This window comes from Megascapheus bottae, chromosome 11 (genome assembly GCF_031878675.1).
Source record: "Megascapheus bottae isolate mThoBot1 chromosome 11, mThoBot2.hap1, whole genome shotgun sequence".
Taxonomy (NCBI): Eukaryota; Metazoa; Chordata; class Mammalia; order Rodentia; family Geomyidae; genus Megascapheus; species Megascapheus bottae.
Genome location: NC_143519.1, coordinates 14316548 through 14340315, shown reverse-complemented (window position 1 = coordinate 14340315; position 23768 = coordinate 14316548). Strand labels below are relative to the sequence as shown.

General features: G+C 35.6%; 1 protein-coding gene across 3 annotated transcripts in view; it reads left to right on the top strand.

Moving 5' to 3' along the window:
• The window catches only part of Gpc5 (glypican 5), a 1012282-nt gene that overhangs the window by 225207 nt on the left and 763307 nt on the right, over positions 1–23768 (top strand). For all 3 annotated transcript variants that reach the window (XM_090341703.1, XM_090341701.1, XM_090341702.1), the window contains exons 4-5: positions 1539–1672; positions 19210–19332. In XM_090341703.1, the coding sequence (XP_090197829.1) occupies positions 1539–1672; positions 19210–19332 (257 nt within the window). The remainder of the gene's footprint in view (positions 1–1538; positions 1673–19209; positions 19333–23768) is intronic.

Below are 23768 nucleotides of genomic sequence, written 5' to 3'. Positions count from 1 at the left end.
TCTTTTGAATTGTAAACTCTGTCAGCAACAGAAGTTCATTTTTTACCTCATAATATTTAATGTATGTGCATCATAGTGTGAAGGGTTGAAAAAATATGGGCAAAACAAATTTGTATATAGCTCCTTCAATACACATAGCATAGAAAATAAAAATGTGGGAAACTCAAAGGAAACTTTGGGATATTGTCTTTTTCATCTTACATGTTAGGTAATCAGGTTCAAGGAGGTTCTATCATGCGGCGCCCGGCACCCCTGACCAGCAGGGAAGAACGGACACCACCCGAGGATCCTTCTCGTATCACGCTTTTAATGAAGAGCCACTTGGTTAAAGGGAGAGCTGAAGCAGAGGGGCGAGGGGCAGGGAAATGCAGCTGCTTATAAACAATCAAAGAACGCGGGACTTTTTCCATTGGCTGCTGTGTTGCTAGGATCATTTTAAAACTCAGGATTGGTGAGGCCTCTGACGTCATACGCGCAGACTCAGCGGAGCGAGCAAAGGCTCTGCACTCACACACCAACTAAGGGGAACTAAGAAATTTGTATACAATGAGCGAGGCAGGGGACAGGCGCCATCTTGGCTGCTCCGGCTCCCCACACTATCATATTTTCAAGGACTCCAACTAAGGAAAGAAAATTACAGCAAATACAAAATTTCCTGAATCCAAGATGATGCTCTTGTACTCTGTTAGTGATATTACTCTGTGTTTTCAAGTATCATATGAATTTTTTACATATTACATTTGAAAGAAATTACTTAAATCTTTCAATGTTAATTATGTTGAATTTGCAAATAGTATTGCAAATATTATTTAAAATAAAATAAAATAACATCCTGGAAACTGGCTCAGTTTAAGGATTATGATTCAGACTAATTATAACATGAAATTTTTCCAATAAAAGTACACTGTTACTTCTAAGAAGCAAACTACAAAGGTGTTTACTGTTGTATTTAGAATTTATACAGCAGAAGAGAGCATATTTGATAGTAAATGCTTTTACTTTAAAATTAGCAAAGGGACTGGGAATGTGGATTAGTGGTACAGTGATTACTTAGCATTCATGAAGCCCTGGGTTCGATTCCTGACTACCACATAAACAGAAAAGGCCAGAAGTGATGCTGTGGCTAAAATGGTAGAGCATTAGCCTTGAGCACAGAGAAGCTCAAGGATAGAGCTAATGCCCTATGTTCAAGATCCATGACTGGTAAAAATTACTTAAAATTAGTAAAGGCAGGTGACAATTCACACACATGAGTGCAGACCACATTTCTACAAACAGACCAGCTTTTCTCTGATTCTGTATATTGTGCATGTGTCAGCTGTCACTCATGTGAAAGCACCCAGCATCAGTTTATCATTGTTGACATTTTGATCATTTGGTTTTCTCCCTTCAGCAAACTGACCGGCACTGTAAATCTTAGAAGTTATTACTGAGCTTTAAACAAGAACATGGTGTTTTTTTGGTCACTATGAAACGTACCATTTTCAGAAGAGCCGAAGCAGGTTTATAACATTCTTTTCATGTTTTCTGTGTGAAAGGTGAACAAGATCTGTGGTCGCCCAATAACCATGCCAACGCAAAATCCCCGGTGTTCTTTTGATCCCAGCAAAGAGAAGCATGGAATGAAGATCTCTCCAAGAAACGGTGAAGAGTCTCTTGCCAACAGAAGAAAGTAAGACATTTGTTTTACAACCAGAAAGAGAAAGAAAGTAAGCCATTAATTTTACAACAGAATAGAATGTATTTATTAACAATGGAAGGAAAACCAATAAAGATCAACATGGCCAGCCAGCCTTTAATATGGCTTATTTCCTACCAAGACTAAACCAGGTGATGTGTCAGGAAAAATGAGGTAAAGTGTTAGAAATTAAATTGGATGTTAACTACACCATTCAAATTAGGCATCTTGCAAATTAATTTTTTCTATATCTGTGACTTTGATTATATAATCCAAGAATGAACTGTTTTATCCAAAATTATTTACTGTAGTTTAAATTTTTTTATTTATTGCACTTGTTATGTTTTCTTTGAATTTCCTTTATTGGATTAAGAGAAACTCTAGCTCACATCTACATGAGGCATGCTGGACTATTTGTGACCACTCAAAGTTAGATGTAAGCAGTATGTCCACTAATAGGAAAAAATGGAAAAATAAAATAGAAGCATTATGATGTAGTCAGGAGTAATAAGTGCATTTTCATACAACAGAAACTATTCTCTACTAAATACAATGATAGACTAACATTTATATAAATTGTATGAATATAAAATCAATATTTATTTTTAAACAAAAGCTGTCAGCAGCTATTATTTTTGGACTGAACTCTTACAGACTAGATTAAATCAAAGTAGTCTCTCCAAAAAATGTCATCTTATTAAACTGTGGTTTTAAGGAGGTAGATAACTCCCAAACTATACCCATTCATTTTTCTCCTGAAGAGAGGATTCCTGTCTGACTTACTGTAACAATTGCCCTCTGCTCTATCCCTAGAAAATAAGAGGCTTCACATAACCTGATATTAGCCAAACATTCTTTCTTTGTTGTTGTATCTTGCCCCTTTCTTCTACCACTGCTTAATGGGAACATTCATTCTGTTTTACAGAATATATATTACTTCATTGATGAACCCAATTAAACCAAATAGACCTGTAACTAAATTTCTTATAATTGTGTCTTCTTACATTGTTTTTCTTTTTTTTAATGTCAGGGTAATGTATAGAGGGTTTACAGTTACTTTCACCAGGTAGCAGGTACATTACTTTAAGGTAATCACAAACATTGTAATAAGTATGGAAACATGGCAAGTGATAGGGTATGTGAAATGAATAAGATAAAATAAAGGATTGGATTGCTCAGGGATAAATTATGATTCTTTGTATGGCAGAAATTGAGGAATATGCTTTTCAAAAAATCTTTTTGCAAGAAAATACACAAGCTGGGTGCCAGTGATTTACTCCTACAATCTCAACTACTCAGAAGTCTGAGTTCCAAAAAATGCGGCTCAATATCTGTCTAGGTAAAAGAGTCTTTAAGACTCTATCTCTAAAATAACCAGCAAAAATTCTAGGCTGAATGCTTAAGTGAAACATTGTTAGTTGAGAGCAAATAAGCTTCACAAGTATGAGCCTTGTAGTTCAAGATCTAGTACTGCCCAAAGATAGGTAGATAGGAAGGTAGGCAGATAGATAAATAGATACATAGACAGACAGACAGACAGACAGACAGACTCATACATACATACATACATACATACATACATACATACATACATATTTTAAAAATCAAGGAGAGATAATGTTGAAGGGGATGACATTGATCAAGATGCATTGGGTTCATAAACTGCTTTGTTGAATAGCAACCCTTCTGTACAACTTCTTATAGATTATACAAACTTAAAAAAAAGAAAACAAAACTGTTTCAAAGAACTTTCCCCCAAATAATATTTTCCTAATTACAAAAATAATGTTTCCCAGTCAATTTTGTAAAATATATATTTTATGTACTTATTATAGTTTATATAGATTTTGTAGTTTAAATATTTATAGTATTTATAATGACTATATACAAAGAGATAAAGTGCAATTGCTCAAGCAGAGTTTGAGCAGTTATTGTAAAGAATAGACAAGGAAAAAGTTTCTAAATAATCTCTTCAAATGATGAATAAAATAACTGCTCAGTGTAATTCATAAACAGAATTTAAAGAAATAAGTTCCTATTTAAATACTATTAAATATAAGTTCCTATAAATTAGTATTACATCCATGATAGTTTTTCTTAGCTATTCATTATTATATTTACTTTGAGAAAGTCTCATGAGAATACCACTAGCAGAAACCATTTTCTATAATTCAAGCCCAGTCCAAACTATCAAAGGAAAGTCACAGCACAAAATAATTCATCAGCCACTGTAGCTCAATACAGTTTTGATAGTAACTGAAAATGTGAATTATTAAATACATCAATAACTTTGCTAAATGAAAATAAAACTAACTTTATGTTTGCTAAATATTTATAATATATTGCATATAAATAAGTCATTGCCTTTTAAAATTATACTGCCATAGTTCACTTCAGGATTCATGTATTATAAAAAAAATCATTATGAAATTCATATTCTAGGGGCCAGGAGTTTGGCCTAGTGGTTAAAGTGCTTGCCTAGCATGCACGAAGACCCGGGTTTGATTCCTTGGTACCACATACATAGACAAAAGCCGGAAATGGTGCTGAGGCTCAAGTGGTAGAATGCTAGCCTTGAGAAAGTCCAAGGACAGTGCTCAGGCCCTGAGCTCAAGCCCAGGACTAGCAAAAAAAAAAAAAAAAAAAAAGAAAGAAATTCATATTCTAACTGAAAAAAGAAATCATTTTAGGTGTTTGTGAGAGAGGAATCCTTTAATTCCTTGCAAAACTTGCCAAAGCTTTTTCAGAAGTTTTATTAATGTAGCTAGAGGAGGAGGAAAATGGCCTCCCTCCAGTGCTATTGGATCTTTGGCTGGAGTGTGAATTAAAGTTGATCAAAAGCTTAATTAAGAAAACAACTACCACTTTATTCATCTATATAGGCATGGACTTTTTCTTTTAGTGTTACCTAACAAATCATCCTAAAACTTTCTGAATAAGGCAATAATGACAATTTGTTGCTCGTTTTCTGTGGTATTAGAATGTAGGATGGATCAGCAGAGGAGTGTAGTCTTAGTGTCTCCAGGGAGACAGCTATGAAGAACTCTGCTGGAACCTCAGTCCTCTGAATCATGAGTGGGACTAAAGTTTCATCTTTCAAGATGGCTTCCTGACTTGGCTGTTGGCAGGCCCTGAGTTTCTTGTCAAGATGAAGTGGGCAGAGGTATTCTCACAATGACTCTAGGAAAGGGCCATTCAAGTGCTCTAGCCTCAGAACTCACACCCTGTCAGACACTCTGCAGTTAGTCATTCAGCTGGGGCCTTTCTTTGTAGATTTGCCTGCTTGTCAGTGGCTCATAGACAGTATGTACTTAAGGGAACCTGTTGGTATAAGAGACTTTCCCCTTTTCCAAGGTGGTAGAACCAAACACACAGTCCAGTTCATGCTTCAGCACTCCTATCATTTCTTGAAAAATGAAGACCTTAACTCCTTCCTCCCCACCTTCTCCTTTTTAACTTATTTCCTTTTTCTTAAGAGCACTTTTTCACTGCATCACATGTATGCATCTCACCTCCAATCTTAAGGTCCCGTTTCTAAGAAATTTGACATGGCGCTGTCTGACTAAAAGCAAAAAGAACATGAACCAAAGCAAAATTATAGTATCTTGTCTAAATGTGAATATTTCTCCTCATGGTCCCAAATTCTTATTTTATTTTATTTATTTTTGGTAAAAGAAATGTCTTTTCTCGGCTCTCTGATTTGAAATGGCTTGTGTAAGAGTTGTGCTAAGTTTCTTCAGGCACTGTGAAATCTTACAATTAGGAAGAAGGGAACTAATCTTTAGAGTCGTGCTACTTTTAATTTTATTTTACAGATGTAATTGCACTGGTGCAGTCTTATCTTTTTTCTGCTTAAAGTACTGGCAATAGACAAATGGAACCTTAAATATTTGACACACATCAATTATAGAGGTCTTCCTTTCATAGATAGGTAGGAAAAGCTATCACTATTAGTCCTTAACACAGCTGGCAGGCAAATCATCTCTATTTTCACCTTTAGGGCAGAAACCAAGTCAGAGTAGCTCCATAAGACACTGCCCTCGTATGGTTGTCTAAAACTGTCCAGGCAAAGTGATTTCCCTGTGGCAGTTCCGGTTCCTGTCTTTATTTCTTGAAGTTAGCTGGTAAGAATATGCTATTAGCAAGCTTAAATTGGCAATAATTAGCTGTGTATTATTATTTCAAAGTGATGTGGCTGTGCCAATTAAGTGGGTAATTAGGAAAACCCCAGGACAGTAAATTAAGATAGAGGCTCAACACCAGGGCCCCATCTGTTCTCCAGCAAGCATTCCAATTAGGCAGCTCTCTCACTTAAGAATGTAGGATAAAGGCGATTGGCTATGTGGGTGTGGGTTTGAGTAACAGACACTGTCTTAGATGCCATGTAAAAGTATGATACTGAAAATATGCCAGATTTTGATAGCAACTTGGTAATAGGAGAAACACTTTTAAACATTGGATTTTCATGTTTTATTTAAAAAGATGTTAAATCATTTATTTTTACATTTTTTTTCTCTTCAGAACTTAATTGGAGCAACATATCAGCAGATATTTCCATTTTATGCTACTTTGTTTATTAAGTGTGATATGAGTAAGAATCTTGTCACTTGGAATATTACCAGTTTTATTTGTTGAGACTGGAAATAAGAGGGCTAGAGATTTCAGAGATAAATAAGGCAGAGTATAATGTTGGCTTAGGGTGTTACTGTCACCTGAAGTAAGTTCATATCCTGTCCAACACTATAAAGCACAGTTAAGTGACTAAAATAACTAATTAAGTATAGAAAAATCTATACTTAATCTTTTTTAGTATTATTAACAGGATAGGCGGGATTGATTTATATTAAAAAAAGATCAGTAAACTGAAATGATTTGATAGGTTCATAATCAAATCCTATCTATCACTATTTCATTAAGAAAAACAGAAAGAAGTCATGATTACAATTCTGGATATAGTCTATCGGGGTTTGTGTTTGATTACATGGTAGATCAGTATTTAGACATAATAAGCTGAATGATGTTTGGGGAAATGTTTTGTCAATAATCTATTAACAAATCCTTAGGCCACAAAAGTGTCACCTGTTTGAGAAACGAACCTTAATATTTTAAAACAATTTACAATGTATTTCCAAAGAGGAAGCTAGTGCTTCTTTGTAATGCCATTATTATTTATTACCTGAAAGTTTAATTTATTAAAATAAAGGTCATGTTCCCTTAAACGATAAGATTTCTATTTAATTTAAAACAGTGCTTAGTAAGTGAGGGTAATATGTGCTTCTAGGGCTGGGCAGGGCCGAGGACAGTCAAGACCAAGTTTCAGACAGGGAAACAGAGGTGAGAGCAGAGGGAATAGGAGCTACAAGGCAGACCAGAGCCAAGACCTCCATGAATAATAAAAATCAGGACCCACAGGAGGTCAAAAACCAGGTCCACAGGAAACACAAATGCCAGAAGGCAGAACAAACATATGGCAAAAGTTTAGGCTAGTGGTTCTTAACCTTTGGAGATCATGTATCCCACTGAGAGTCTGATGAAGCATTTCTAGAAAAAGCTCATAAACAAATACATTCAGAATTGTGTTGCATTGGAACGCAATTTGCTCTAGTGGAAACTAAGGTAAAGTTAAAAAAAATGAGTTTACTCTTACTTTCTGTGTGTTCATGAAGAAATTAGCCACCATTTTGTGAAATATGTTAAAGTAAAATAAACAATGGAGATTTAAAGTGAACTTTTCTTGAAAGAAGAGATAGTTTCAACCACTTGCTATGAATTCTAAGTTGAAATTGAACCTGTGGTTGATTTTAAATATGCCCATGTATACATATGCTTGGTAGCTGACAGATTCCTGCTTTTTGTTTTGATAGTATCCATTATTAAAAAGTATAAAAAATTTATACCTATCATTAGCTGCAATTAGAATAAGGATAAGTGCTTCTTAGATAAGGATAGGCTTACATCTGGAAACATGAGATTGGTTTCAAATTTTTTGATGTCCACTGTTTTTTTTTCCATAAATCTTTGGTCCCCTAATTTGTGACATCTTTAATAATGAAACCTTCAAATTAGGATAATGTGAGTAAAATGAGTGTCTGCAAATTCTCCATTATAGGAAGAACAAGAAAACAGGTACTTTTCTTACAATAGGAACAATGACCTTTAAGTTGGACAGTTTTAAAACTAGTTCTCCAAAAACCTATTTCTACCTAACAGCTTGGGCAGATACTAGAAACTTTCAGTAGTGTTTACAAGGGTGATTGTAGTGTTATCTCATTTACATGACTTAAAAGAAACCAAACTGTGAATAAATTCTCCCTGAGTAACATAGCTGAGAGAAACAGTATGTGTATATATACACGTACATATGTATATATATATATTTATCTGTATACATACAGATATATATATACATGCAAACATATATGTATATTTTTTTTCTCCTCACTAAAATGGAGTGTTTTATGTTTTTTTCCTTTGGAAAGCAATAGGCATTTGTAGGGCTAAAAAGAATTGCAAAATCAGCCTCATTTTCTTCTTACTAAACTATTTTCATTGGTGCATAATTTTTCAAAGGGTTTAAATTGTGCTATTATATATAAATGTAATATACTTTGGTTATACCCATCCTCTCTATTATTCTATTTTTAAACATAAGTATAATATCTGAATTTCCCCATTAGAATTCCTAAAAAAGGAGAAGGATTCAACTCACTGAGGGTAAAATCAAGATAATAAGTAAAGCTTCTCCTTTTACAAGTGTAGAAGAATTGTGTTTATAAGCATCATGGATTTTAAATCAACAGTGAGAGCATGAAGCTATACCTTCCATTTTGCTTTGTATGGCAAAGAACATTTTCAGTATTTAAATTCTGTCTACCTGCAGTTGAACTCTATTTACGTAACAGATAAAGTGGAGGTCCAAAATTGTCAAGACAGATCAATAGTATGTTCATTTACATGTTGGATGTAAATGACAAAGCTGCATACAGTTCCCCTCAAAACAGTAAAAGAATGTGTATATAGGGTGGTATTTCATCATTTTTTAGTCACTGCTTTCATTTATTTTCCTTCTTCACTCCATGACATAAATCACAGAAGCCATTCTCAGAATGGAGGGGGAGGGGGGAGAGGGAGGGGGAAAGGGAGAGGGAGAGGGGGGAGGGGGAGGAGGAGGGGGAGAGGGAGAGGGAGAGGGAGAGGGAGAGGGAGAGGGAGAGGGAGAGGGAGAGGGAGAGGGAGAGGGAGAGGGAGAGGGAGAGGGAGGGAGGGAGAGAAAACAGGAAAAGAAATACCACAAATGAAGATTCAAAGTTCTGAGAAAATTCTCTGGGCCTAGGTGCCGTCCCCAAGCTCTTCAGCTCAAGGCTACCACCCTATCCCTTGAGCAACAGCACCACTTCCTATTTCCTAGTGGTTAATTGGAGATAAGCGGACTTAGTGCCTGGGCTGGCTTTGAACAGCAGTCCTCAGATAGCCTCCTGAGTAGCTAGGATTACAGGGTCAGCCGCTGCGCCCAGTGGCCAGGGTAAGAACACCAGAAGAGAGTGCTCTGCACAAAACCCCTCTCCAGCCGGATCCCGGGAGGAAGGTGTGGAAGGGCACTAGTGAATATTCTAGACTTCTTTCCAGTTCCCTTTCCTACTGTTTTCATCATGGCACTTTGACCTGCCAGCCATTCTTAACTCCATTTAGTGGTGATGAGGAGTCAGTCAATCTTCTAATGTCATGTGAATAAGAAGACTTCCTGTGAGAGGAGGGAAACCTGGAATCACTTACCTAGAAAAAAAAAAAAAATCTGACAGTGAATCTTAGGTCATAGTTCCCACAAGGAGCATTGAGTTCAGGTGGGGTTCAGAGAGCAGACTTCCTGAGTTTCTCTTTTAGAACAAATACATTTTTAAAAAATAAAATATGGCATACGTTTATTTGTTTATTTGAAATAGGAAAGGGAAGGGGGGAAAACAAGATGATTGGGAGGGGTGGGGGAAGGGAAATGGGGACCAAAACACGCGAAGGGATATCAATGTGTGAGGAGTAATGTACCTACTACATAGAGAATGTAACTGCAACCCTTCTATACCCCGACAATAAAAAATAAAATACGAATATAATGTGTTTGAAATACATTTACATTTATGATAAATGTGCCCCATGCATACACTGCATTGCTTCCCAATGATGCATACATCCTCTGTCTCTTTAGGGCCAAGAAACTAGATTTCAACTCTTCTTGTTCCCATTTAACTGCATAAGTTTAATTATTTCCAAACATTTACAGTGAGAATGGTTACTGCTGTCGAGCAGGAGTCTAAAAATATTTTGTCAAAGAGAATGTCTTGGGTGAGAATAAAGTTAAGTGATTAAATATAGATTCAGAACAGCAAGAGAAAATAGTTCTTATCTAGAAACATGTAATTATATATTTCCTCTGCTGAGCCGGAGAATGACATTTTCAATGTCTGCTGTTTGACACGCGGTCAGACATCTCTACAGGGTTGAGCCTGCTCATTAGTGCCACATTAACCTTAACTTTGCCTCAGGCCATTAACTACCAAACTGCACATTTGACCTTTGTTCTACAGATATTTTCAAACACTGTGCAAAGCACTGCTTTTAATTTGGGTTCTGTATTACGTGTGGACTGACTTTAGGGGTAGAAAAGAAATCAATAGATGTCATTAAATAAAGAAACATGTGGACTGAGAAATTCCACAGAGGAAAACTTCACTTGAAAATCTGATTCCTCTCTAATATTTTTTCAGATAATTAGCCTTGGTCAAGATTAGAAAAAGTCTCTTCTGTATTGTACTCAGTGGGAAAAATAATAATAATAATGTGGCAATTTATGAATGTTTTATCAATTGCCAGTAGAGGAGATGGGTAGATGGAGAGGTAAGCCTGTGAACATTATCCTGCTTCTAGAAATGTCTAAGTCAAAAAATGAAACAGAAACAACAAACATGGACTAGATCCACAGGCTCAAGGCAGAGAGCTTCTTAAAAGATCCCCGGAATTTTTGAAACTTACATGAGAAGTACACTGGCTTTATAAATCAATTATTATCTTTAATAGTTATTATCATTAATTATCCTAGTGTAGGAATTTGGCTAGGCTGAGTCAGTGGCTTTGTAAAGTTTATGAAGTACAATACAAAAGTCATAAAGACCTGTGTTAATTAATTGGGATGGGGTTGTGATTTACTGTCAAGTTTGACATTTCTACTCATGTGTATAACTTGTTTTGAATAAGTATTCCAAAAAGAATATTTCTTTGTTTTCTTTAAAATGTTTTCATATAATTGCTCTTAATTTCATCTGATTGTGTGTTTTAGAGAGAACACAGTTCTTGAAGGATGATTATGGGAACTTCTAGCATCTGCCTGCATTTATTTTTACATTTAACTTAAATTTTATAGGCTGGTGGTCTTAGTAAAAAATTAGATAGACCTTGTCATTTCCACCACAAATAAAATTTAGAGTCATGCTAAGTCTGTGCAACCAAATAATATTGCTATCTGTATATCTCTTCATATGTCTGCCTGCTACCATGTGAATGTAGAGAAAACTAAGGAAGGATAGATACCAGGTTGTTAACTTTGGTCACTAAAGGAGAAAGGGATAGGACTTTTATGAAGGATAGATATTAATTTGCTCTTCTTATACCTTGTAATAATGTTACTACTTTGCAAAGAATGCACTTCTTTCATAATTAAAATGAAGCAAATTATAGTATGTCTAGATGAAAGCTTTGCTCCATTTCATAGTTTCACTCACATTGCTGTGGCAATTGACCCAGTGAGGGCGGGAAGGCTGCATTTCCTTTTATATACATATATACATATACAGATATGTATATGTACATCTATATACATCACATATACACACACATGCACACACACACACACACACACACACACACACACACACACACACCTAGTTTTTAACCACATGACATAGTAGGAGACCTTTCTGGAACTGTTGGCCTCCAGGGCCTGGGAAGCAATGAAGCAATAACTATGCTAGTCCATGTTTCTCCTTTGCCTTCAGTAAGCTCAGAGCAAATAAAGCTGCAGGCTATGAATGAGCAATTGTGCTGCAGTTTTTTTTCTTCTTTATTCTGCTAGCAAAGGGCACAAAGCTGGTCATTAGCCCGTGATTAGCATTTACCCCGCTCCCTGCTTCTTGCACTGGTGATATTTTAGACTGACCAAAATGTAGAGATCTTCCTTATATAAGCATATCACCTTCTACATACAGATTTTGGCAAAATTTTCTAGTATAACAAACTGTGTGTGTGTGTGTGTGTGTGTGTGTGTGTGATGTGGCATTTTTTTCTGAAAATTTTAAAATGAGAATATTATTGTCTGTCATTTCTTTTTTTGCATTTTATTGTTGGGGTAACATATAGAGGGGTTATATTTACATTCATTTGGTACTTCTTGAATATGGATACCCTTTTCCCATGTTTTTCTCCTACTTTCCCAAGTTGATTGATCAGACATTTCATGATAGCCTGGTATTACTAAATTATGGAACTCTTAAATAATGATTAAATAGGATGTTTGAAATGGTCTTTTTACTTTTGGGGCTTTTACTTTCATTATGTTTTACAATGTGATAGTTTTTAATTTCAGGCCATGTAGGATGTCTAAAAACAAAATAAAACCCTAAGCCAAGATCCTACTGCAAATCATGAATGAATGTCTGATGGGGAAATTTAATTGCAGAGTTTTAAACACTTTCTAAGAATGCTTATGTGTGGCCAGGATAGAATGCTGCTGAAGTGGATGACTGTTTAACGCACAGTGTACCTGATGCACTGAACACTGTAGCTCTATTGCACAGAACTGTGACTAAATAGTGATGATAACCTCAACATCACATAACCACAGATACTATCTTTAGCCTGTTTAGTGGATCTGGTGCATTTTACAGTCCTGTCTTTTAGATATTTTCCATTTGTGATTTCCCTGCAACATCTAGTGTTACCCAATAACTTTCTACTAGGTCCTTCTGTGGAAAGTTTACCAAGATATTTTTTGCTCTTTAGGAATATAGTCATTAGCAAGGTGCCTTGCAGGAATTTGTCATTCAAGAAGTTCATTGAAAGAGTAAAAAAAAACCTGGGGTGAATGTGTCATTAACTTGAATACAATATTGGGTATAAACTCAATCCAAACTCAAGGATTACGAAGAACTGGCTCTTGCTGTGACTGAAAATGGCCTCTGTTACAGGAGCCAGAATCACAAACAGAAACACGACAATACCAGACAATAAGAACTGTGAGACAGAAGTAAGCAGATGCTGGAGGACAGACAGGAATGGGCCAACGAATCTTACACTGAGGAAATGAATTAAGAGAGGAGGTGAGGATTCAGCAAGATCTTGTAAATGGCCCACAAAGATAATGTTCTAAATAGAGAAAATTGAATGTGCCTTGATTGGAAACTTGTCAATAAATACTGAGATGTTTTATAAGGCGTGTATGTATGTGTGTGCAGATTTTAGGCTGGAGTGTTTGAGAGAAGGAAAGGTCATCTGTCAGGGAATGGGATTTGGGGGGGGGGTCAAAGGTGAAGACACTGTGGCCACTATAAGCCATTCTGACTTAATTGTGTGGAATTTTAAACCAGGGAAATTGGTATGTCTTATCTTTAATGCTGCTTCTGCTTTTAGGTTAAAGAGGAATGTATGGAAAGGGAAATGAGAGAACAAATCCAAAATGCAATTTAGGTAATTTGGGGATTAGTCTTGTAACCTAAGTAAGAAATTACAAATTTCCAAGTGAACTAGACTTCTAGGATTTGAATAAGTGTTCCAAAAGGGATCCTTCCTTGTTTTCTTTAAAATATTTTCAAATAATTGCTCTTAATTTTACCTGATTTGTGTGTTTTATCTGATAGATAAAGAGTAAACTCCCATAAGGAGCAGAGTTCCTAAAGGATGATTACAGGAACTTCTAACATCTCCCCACATTTGTGTTCTTACATTTAACTTCAATTTAATAGCCTAGTGATTATAGTAAAAGAATTACACAGACCTTGTCATTCCACCATGAATAAAATTTAGAGTCATGCTAAGAATATTTTATTTATTGAAATATTCTCATCTACTGGGAAGGAAAGTGCAAATTCTTAAAACAGAATGAGCATTAATTGCCTTTATGGCAGTGGATAAGTCTTAGATTTCACTATGACTACTAATGCTCTTTTCCCCACCAATTCAATGATCATCTCCACTGTCGACTGTGAATTTCCCTGTGCTTCAGTGAAAGTGCAATTTGCAATACTACTCTTAATTCTGAGACCTAAAAAATTGTCTGATCAGACAGAAGTTTTCAAAGTAGGATTTCTGTTCATGTCCATCTTTACAAATCGCAATGATCACATTCACATAGATTTTTCATCTTTCACATGAATCTCGGTGAGTTAATTTTAGTATTTGTGTTTCTTTGGTCTCTTTACAGAATTTATGATTCTTCAAATATTTTTTCTTATTTTTTTCTGTCATCAACAAGACTAAGTCCTGCTGTGGTAGCAAAGTCCTTCAAAATATCCTTAGAATACTTAAAACATGCTTCTTGTAAACCTATGCCCTTTTCCCAGAAGCCGCTGTTACTAATGAAGATGCTTATACTTTAAGATTAAGAAAAACCAAGCCTGAATCCAAGTTACTATGGTAGAGGGAACTAGAAATCAGCAATGCAGCCTAGAAAAAACAAACATCACTTCTGCACTCATTTCATGGGCTCCAAATAAACCACAGGATTCAAGCTAACTTCAAAGGTTCTGAAAAATGCCCAGAAAGTGAGACAATGGGATATTTGGGAACGAACTAATAGTGCTAATTATCTGATCCCTGCTACAGAAAATCACATTCAAATAAATATACATAAAAACATCTGCTTCAGTTTCCCTTTTGGGATTGTCCAGTTCTAATTGTAAGTCTAGTTCTAGTGCTCATTATTACTACTTCCAATGCTTTAGTTTTTACTTCATTCTGGTAGCCTTCCCTAATTAATACCATAGCTGAGGCAACTTCAAAACAGCCAGTAAATTTTCTTACATAGCTGGAAGGTGAAGTTCAAGATGTTTGTATGTTTGATACTTCCCTAAGCCTTCAGTTTTGGTGTCACAGGGCCCTTTCTCTGTATGCACATCTGGTAATTGCTTTCTCTTCTCAAAACTCAGGTGATAGCCCTAGTAACACAGGCACTCTACTCCTGAGCCATGCCACCAACCCATTTTTTGGTTCTTAGGGTGGCTTCTTCTATTTGGCTTCCTATCTAGACTTGAACTTGGACCATAATTAACTTATTTTAGGCTTCTCATCAGAACTAGGGTAACAGGTGTGAGGCTAGTGGACTTTTCTTTCAGAGCTGGTCTTGATGGTGATCGTCTCAATCTCAGCCTCCTATTTAGCTTTAGTGTGTGCTGCTGCATCCTGCCATGTATGGATGAGAGAGCCCTGTGAACTTTTAAGGCTGGCCTGGCTAGGAACTTCAATCCTCCCATTCTGAGCCTTGCAAAGTAATAGGATTATAGTTTTAGTCCACTGATCTTATTTCCAAATTCAGTCACGTGTAGGGTGAAGGATTAGTGTAAATATTGTGAAGAGTATTTCTAAGTCCACATTCACTTACTTCATATTTTACATAGTTCTTTAACTTTGAAGACTCTCTTCCTTTACATATTCTGAGTCCCTTTGGTCTCCACATATATTATTTATTCTAAAGATTTCATCCATATCCATGGCTTCAATCACTATCTGTATGGACTGAGTCCCAAATCACACATCTGATAAATTGGGCTTCCGATGTCTAATAGAAAACTCCCACAATATTCATGGTTTGTGCACTAGCAATATTCGCAGCACCGGAGTGTTTATGTAAAATGTTGAATATTAGCTTAGAACTATGCAATCTGGATTTTCACATTCTCTGGGTTCATAGATGAGTTTGATGAGAGCTGTTCTACTTGATCTCTCTAAATCTACCATAAATGGAGCACATGAGGAACAGGGTGTCCAAACCCTTAAACATTCTTCATTTATTAAGTTGACAACTTTCAATGGGATATGTTGTGTACAGCCAGCACCACTGCTCTAGGATCTTTAGCAATGGAGAAAACAAATAAAAACCACTACCTGCTGCCTGCCTGCATCTTTATTCTAGAGCAAGGAGATAGGAAGGAAACCACGAAGCAAACGGCACCTGTGTATTATATGAGAGGCGGGAAGGTGGTTTGCTGGAATAAGGTGAGGATGTGGAGCACAGTGGGTGTGGGATACTAGAATTGTGGCATTTCCCTTTTCCACAGTTTTGAGCTCAGTGAATGAGATAACCTCAGTGGTCAGGAGGAAAAAGACAAAGTGTCTTCAAACTGTTCTACAGTCCCTTTTGGATTCCTAATACCTATTAAACCTTAGTTGTTCACTGGCAAAATTGGTTGCTTTTGTTCCCACTCCCATTCTCAGTTTTTTCTTACCGAGGATTTGTTTTCATTCCTATTATTGACCTTATTGTCTATGTACTTCCTCACTGCTCCCTAGAAAAATGGCCTCAAATACCACACAGTGATCAATAGGGTTTATGGTCGTCTGAACTTCCCACTTATTACTGTAATTCATTCTTGGGAGTGCTTTACCCACTAGCTAAACTGCATTATTATTTCTGTCATATCTTTGCCATTCTATCTTTGTTTATATTATCCTGCTATCTTGTTTGGAAATGTTTTCGATTTGTGCATCTTCAAATGTGGCATTATAAATGCTGGGTTCTTTTTGTGGTTTTTCACCAAAAATGTGCATTAATTGAAAGCAAGGACTTTTTGGTGTACTTATGATGGCCTCGTGCCAACATAAAGTGAAGTACATACTAAAGTTTAGTGTGCTATGACAAATAATCAATAAATTTACTGTCCATAGAAGAGTGGAAATCTGGGTTACGAGCCTTCAGAGTAACCACCTAAAAAGTCTGAAGGCTGGGGGAACAGCAAGTAGCTTGTTTTACTGGCTTCCTACCACATGTTTCCTGTTACTACAATTGAGGGGAGGAAGCTGTCTTCTATGCCTTTCTAAGACGTGTTGATTTCATGCATAAACAACAGCCATTGCTACAGCATAAGCAAGTGAAGGTTATGTTTGGTGGAATATCACATTTGAATTTTAGAAGGGTTCTTGTTAAGAATTTGATGTGGCTATGAAAGGAAGAAACTGGAAGCCTGCAGACCTAGTGCAGTGACAGCAGAGAAATGTGCCAAAGCTTGAGCTAAGAAAAATGGAAAGAAAAGGAAAGCCTCCTCCATCAGGGTCAACTGGTTGGGAAAGGAGAAACGTAACTAGCATCAATCACAAAGTTTTCAATAAGTAGATAGCTTGAGGTCTGTTAAAAGATATATCTATTCATTTTTGTACCTTCAACTCTAAGATCTTAACATTGTATCCTGTTTTTTCCTGGCCTTTTAATTTCTCGAAAATATAATGACTCCATAAGAGTGACCAATGATTTAGAATAGAATTTATGACAGAAGCTACTCATCTTTTAATTTATTAATTGTACCATTCTAGGAAAGTATGGGTTTCCTCTCTAATGTTGTTGTGATATTAGAACTGCTCCTGTATTTTAATTATGAGGAATAGAACCATCTTGGAGTGACTGACATCCTATTAGATGAAAATTAGTAGTAAGGGAGCTGGGAGTTTGGCCTAGTGGTAGAGTGCTTGTCTAGCATGCATGAAGACCCAGGTTCAATTCCTTGGTATCACGTAGAAAAAAGCTGGAAGTAGAGTGGGGCTGAGGCTCAAATGGTGGAGCTCTAGCCTTAAGAAAGCTCAAGGACAGTGCTCAGGCCCTGAGCTCAAGCCCAGGACTGGCAAAAAAAAAAAAAAGCTTTCTTATTCTTATCAATTGTAAGTTACTTTTTACAGTTACTTATGTAGTAGTATTTTCCTAAAACCAAATACTTTCTGTTGTATTTTCTAATCATATGATTATATGATTTCTATTATTAAATTATCAACTCCAGCAGTTTTAAATAGTTTTTTAAGAATTGATAAGAAATAACTAAAAATCAATGCACTTTACCAACAGTCCTATTGAAAGCAGGTTTAATTTTTTTAACTTGGTTAATCCAGCTACAATTTTGTGTAGCCCTTTTAGTTAATTTTAAAATTATGTTCTTTAAAAGTACATCAGGCTTTATGATTTTATAATTGCTACAATTCATCTGCTAATCCCATAAATGAACTGTTCGAGTTTTGCTCAATATTTCATCTCCTATTCTTCTGTTCTATTCTAGGCAACCTTAGACTTTGTATCAGGCTTTTAACTTTTTGTTAAAATCCACAACATGACTTTCTGTCAAAGAATTCATCAGGCCGGGAGTTTGGCCTAGTGGTTAAAGTGCTTGCCTAGCATGCATGAAGGCCCGGGTTTGATTCCTTGGTACCACATACATAGGAGAAAGCTGGAAGTGATGCTGAGGCTCAAGTGGTAGAGCTCTAGCCTTGAGAAAATCCAAGGACAGTGCTCAGGCCCTGAGCTCAAGCCCAGGATGGGCAAAAAAAAAAAAAAAAAAGAATTCATCGATGTCTTTAGGACTTGATGGTTTTTCTTTCTTTCTTTCTTTCTTTTTTTTTTCTGGGTCATGGGGCTTGAACGCACTGTCCCAGAGCTCTTCAGCTCAAGGCTACCACCCTGTCCTGGAGCCAAGCCCCACTTCCCATTTTCTAGAGGGTAACTGGAGATAAGAGTCTCAAGTTCTTTTGTGCCTGGGCTAGCTTTGAAACCTTGATCTTCAGATCTCAGCCTCCTGAGTAGCTAGGATCACAGGTCTGAGCCACCATACCCAGCTGACTTGATGGTTTTAAAGGTTCTACCTTAAGCTTTTGTGTTTAGACACAAAGTTGAGGTTCTGCAACTCAAAAATATTTACCTATATTAAGAACAGAAATTCTGCATTTTTATTGAATTTTCCCCTCCCATAATTGTTAGGGAGACAAAAGCAGTGTGGGAGGAAAAAGCCTTGGTTAATATATTAAGTATACATTTCTTATTTTCATGTTTTTGAAACATCTTACATATCTGGTGCTTGCAGTAATCCTTTGTACTGATTTTAGACTCTATATACTTAAAAAGAAAAGAGAAAACCCAGGAAGCAAAACAACCAGTCTACTCAGCTTTCACTTAGTAGGCAATAAATTAGCATTTAAGGTTCTAACATTTCTTACTTAGACATGAAGATAATTAGAATCACTGAAATTTAGATTCCAGCATCTACTGAAGATATTAGAAAGGCTAACTGAAGTGTCACATGTGTGTATATGCGTGTATTCACAATCAGGTCCTCGATCTTTAGAACAATGTAAGATTGTAAAGACTTGGTCAAAGAATAAATTAGGTTGTTAGTATTCTTTTTTGTAAAATATATTTTTGTGATTATTAGAAAAGTACTTAAATATATGAAAATGAGTATATTCCAAACATTATGCATAGTGTTATCTATCGTGTAATGAGTTTCTCTTTTTTCATTCAGAGAGTTCATCAACAGCCTTCGACTGTACAGGTCATTCTATGGGAGCCTGGCTGATCAGCTCTGCATTAATGAATTAGCTGCTGGGGATGGAATGCCCTGCTGGAATGGAGAAGCTGTACAAAGGTATGTCCTGTGAACAAGTCTATGGAGCTATCGTAACCTCTCTTTACCCATGCTTGCTCTCTTTTCCTGAATCTTCAATGGATTACTTTAGTTTTGACTTTTCCACACAAGACCAAGTAGTGACTAATGTTTTTTTTATTATTTCTTAAAATAGATTCTAAGCCTTTTGATTAAACTTCCTGTAATGTTTTGAAAGATTTTCTTTTCAACCCACGATGACAAAATAATCTCACCTATTTAAAAAATCTTGCCTGTTCTATCCAATTGCTTTTATTTGTATTTTCTATTTTTGCCAGTCCTAGGGCCTGAACTCCGGGCTTGGTCACTGTCTCTGAGCTTCTTTTGTTCAAGGCCAACGCTCTACCACTCAAGCCAGAACACCACTTCTGCCTTTTTCTGTTTATGTAGTACTGAGGAATCAAACCCAGGGCTTCATGCATGCTAGGCAAACCATCTACCACTAAGCCACATTCCCAATCATGGTTTTATTTTTCGAGTTTGTTTTTGAAGTTTGTTTGTTGAAGTTTGTTTGAAGTCAAGTTTGTTTTGTTGTTTCATATCTATTGAAGCAGGAGGAAAGTCAGTTAAATGAAAATACTCATACAGAGATGACTATATGGACATTTCTCAGAAGTACTAGCATATAAATCCTGTAGTGACTTTATCTTGATAAGAAAAGAGTGAGAAAGAAGAAAAGGGGAGAGAGAAGAAAAAAAGAGGGAATGGAAAGGACACAAAGAGCATGAAGAGAGAGAAAGAAAATATATTCTTACATAACTGTAGGAATTTAATGTGTGTTGGTATACTTGTTTGCATGTTGTCAACTATAATGAAACTTGAAAGGAAAACTTCCCTTTTACCTTGTTTCTCTCTGTCTGGAATTTCTGTAATTACTTCTCTTTATTTCTTGTAACAGATTGTACTTTCAATTAATTTCCTATGCTTGCCAAAGTCATCAATATTCCTTCTTAGTTCATAAAACTGATTAGAAGTTCGTGCTTTTATTTTTCTTTGCTGATTTTATAGGTAAGGTAATGAAGCTCTGTGTCATGGATTTGAGTTTTTCAAGGGTAAAATATATGAATATATTTTATTTAAATTCCTTAAAAATTATATTTTTGCTTTGAATTTGCCCAAAAAGTAAACTTTAGTTTCAACAGTCTACAAAAACAAAAGATCAGATATCATGCTTTCTTATATACCAACATATATACTCCATGTAGTCAGTTTAGTTACCACAAAATAATGAGTTCATTTAAAGTGTTATTTGGTAAAATAAATTAACAATGCTAAACATATACTATAAAATTTCAGAATGTATGAGACACTGAGAGCTAATTACATATTTCTTGGGGATTATCTTCATTATATTTATAGCTTACATTCTAGAAATTTTAAATTAATTATCTTATAGATAATATAAAACAGTTCCTTTTTTACCTAAAATTCTTTTAAGGATAATCTATTCATCTACTGATCATAAATTACATTTTTGTATGCATATACATGTAAATGTACATATAATATACAAATATATAATTTTGTGCCATGTTTTTAATCTCATGTACAAATAGGCTTATATATCTAACAAAACATTAGTTTCTTTCTTTCTGTTATTTTTTCTTTTTTTTTCTTTTTTTGGTTGGTTATGGACCTGAACTTTAGGCCTGGGCTACCACCATACCACTCTATCACTTTGACCCATAGCACTACTTCCAGTTTTCTGGTGGTTAATTAGAGATAAGAATTTCAGAGACTGGGCTGGCTTTGAACTGCAATCCTCAGATCTCAGCCTCCTGAGTAGCTAGGATTACAGTTGTAAGCCACTTGTGCCCAATTTTGTTTGTTTGTTTCTTTCTTTCATCTCACAGTTTCATTGGCATCAATTAGTGGTACAGAGGGAAATTTATTTTCACATATACATGTACATGATAAGTACGTATACAAATGCAATAGTTTTCCTCCATTAGACTTTGCTCCCCTATTACTATTCTCTCTTTTCCCATCCTCAAACCATCTCAACAGGCTTCATTTTCCAACTTTCACACAGGTATATAAAGCATTTCATCATATTTATCTTTTTTGCCTCTCCTTTTATCCATGCTGACTAGAATCGATACCATGTACAGTATCCATTCCACATTTTTGTCACTAGTTTTTAGTGTATGTTAATTGTTCAAAGAGATTTCACACATGCTGATACAGTACTTTAGTGATGTTGACAACTTCAGTTACTCCTATTTTCCCTATTTCTCTAATTCAGAATTGCATTGTAATTATGTGACATTGTTTTGTCAAAACCTTGAACCATTTAAGTATCAAAATACTGAATTTCCCTTAGAATATTTTTATATAGAGTCTAGATTACTGTTATGATAGGACATTGTAAGATACTTTCTCTTTGAGAAAGAAATGAAAACATAGCAGAGATCACTGTTGAAAATCTATAAGAAATCCTCATATGAGCATTCATTTCTGAGACCGATTAAAAATTAAAATGAAAACATGACATTCACTTTTGAAAAACAATGGATAGCAAGTAAGTGTATTTCAAACTTGGGATTGCACATTCATTTTTATTATGGTGGATTATAATCATCAGGTTCATCTTGGAGAAATTATGGCTGGCATGTCAATAGGTTTAATTGGTTGCCAAACTTGAATTTATCCTTTGTTATAAGACCAGAGTGATTTTTTTGGCAAGATTTCTCCTCTGGAAGGCATTTTTAAGGAGGTTATTTATGTCCACAGATATACTGCTTCAAAGGAAGGACCAAACAGACTCCTTCAATGTCATATCACTCCTGAAAAATGGGGTGAAATTATCTACCTATATATCAGATGATGTCAAATTCTGTATATTTAGATGAAAGTGTCTCAAATACCTATAGTATACAAGGGGAGTTGAATTTCTGAAATAAAACTATTTTAACTCAAATGATTTAAAATATGTACTCTAACCATTTGCTACAACATTGAGGTCAACAGTTCAACAATTCCTGATTCAAGATGAAAATACATTACTAAGATGTACGTGATTTCTACCTCTTAAGGTATCCTCTTATCCCTTCTGTCTTCATCATAAAACAAAATTGTTCTTGGAAGGCTTGTTACTCCCTACTCTGATTTCAGGTCTTTGTGATTACAAGTTGATTGCTTATGATTTGTACTCAGCTTTCTGGGCATTGAAACTCAGGTGACAGCTCCTTAATTGCCAGAGCTTCCTGTTCTCTTTTGATTAATAGACAGATAATCTAGTAACTCTCTCTCTCTCAATATCCAGGAATTTATGGCCTTCACAACAACTATTAAATTAGCCAGTGGCTGCTAAGTACCTTGTAAAATTAAATAAGCCACATTATTTCTACTTTCATTTTGATTTAGTTATTGCCCCTGAATGCTTTTATAATTCAAAAATTTCTAGCTCTTAGGATAAGATGGGTTTTTAAAACAATTATAATAGAATTTTAAAAATAAGATAAAAATGGAAAACCTGAGAACATGAGGACATTTTTTACTTACCTATTGTCTGTTTCTGCTCCACCCAAATAATGACTTTACTCTTGGCCATAATTAGATTTAACCTTAGTACCTCTATCCTAACCTATCCCTCTTACCCTTTATCTATCTGGAAAGCTACCATATACCTTCAATTTTTCTGCTTTACTTACAAACATTATGGTGTACAATTATGTTTTTCTTTCTTTCTTTTGCCCCTGGAGCTTGAACTCAGGACCTGGGACATTTTCCTTGACCTCATTTTGCTCAAGGCTAGTATTCTATCACTTTGAGCCACAGCTCCACTTTTGGTTTTTGGGAGCTACGGGGAGATAAATCTCGAACTTTCCTGCATAGATCTGCTTTGATGTCAACCTCCTTAGTAGCTAGGATTACAGGCATGAGCTACCAGCAACCAGTTCTCAGCCTGTTTATATTATTCCTAAGAAATAAAACCACACATTTGGCTTCATTTTAAGATGGCAGGACCTTCTTTATTGTAAATGACCATTTCTGAAATTTATTATTATAATGAGATGTGGTTTTTTGATTTCCTGTGAAAAGTCTGTATGTTTGGTCTTTATGACTTAAAATCCACTCTATTTTCTTTTCTCACAGTATACATATCCAATCAGTCTTCAGTACTAGTGACCTTCAATGTGTTTTCACAAATCAGCATTCTTTTCAGATCTACGCCAATCATGTTTCATTCAGAATTACATGTTGCTAAAAATGCAGAGATTCTGCAAATACCAGAGTGATTTTAATGAATGTAACTGTATTAAGTCCATTAGAAAACTTTTCTTACCTTACCAGATGAATGAAATCATGACCAGTTCTTAAGACATTTTTAGTATGGTTAATATCTAAAGGACTAATGTACTCAATACCTTATGAATATAACTAATCTCTCTGTACATCACCCTGGAGATAAAATA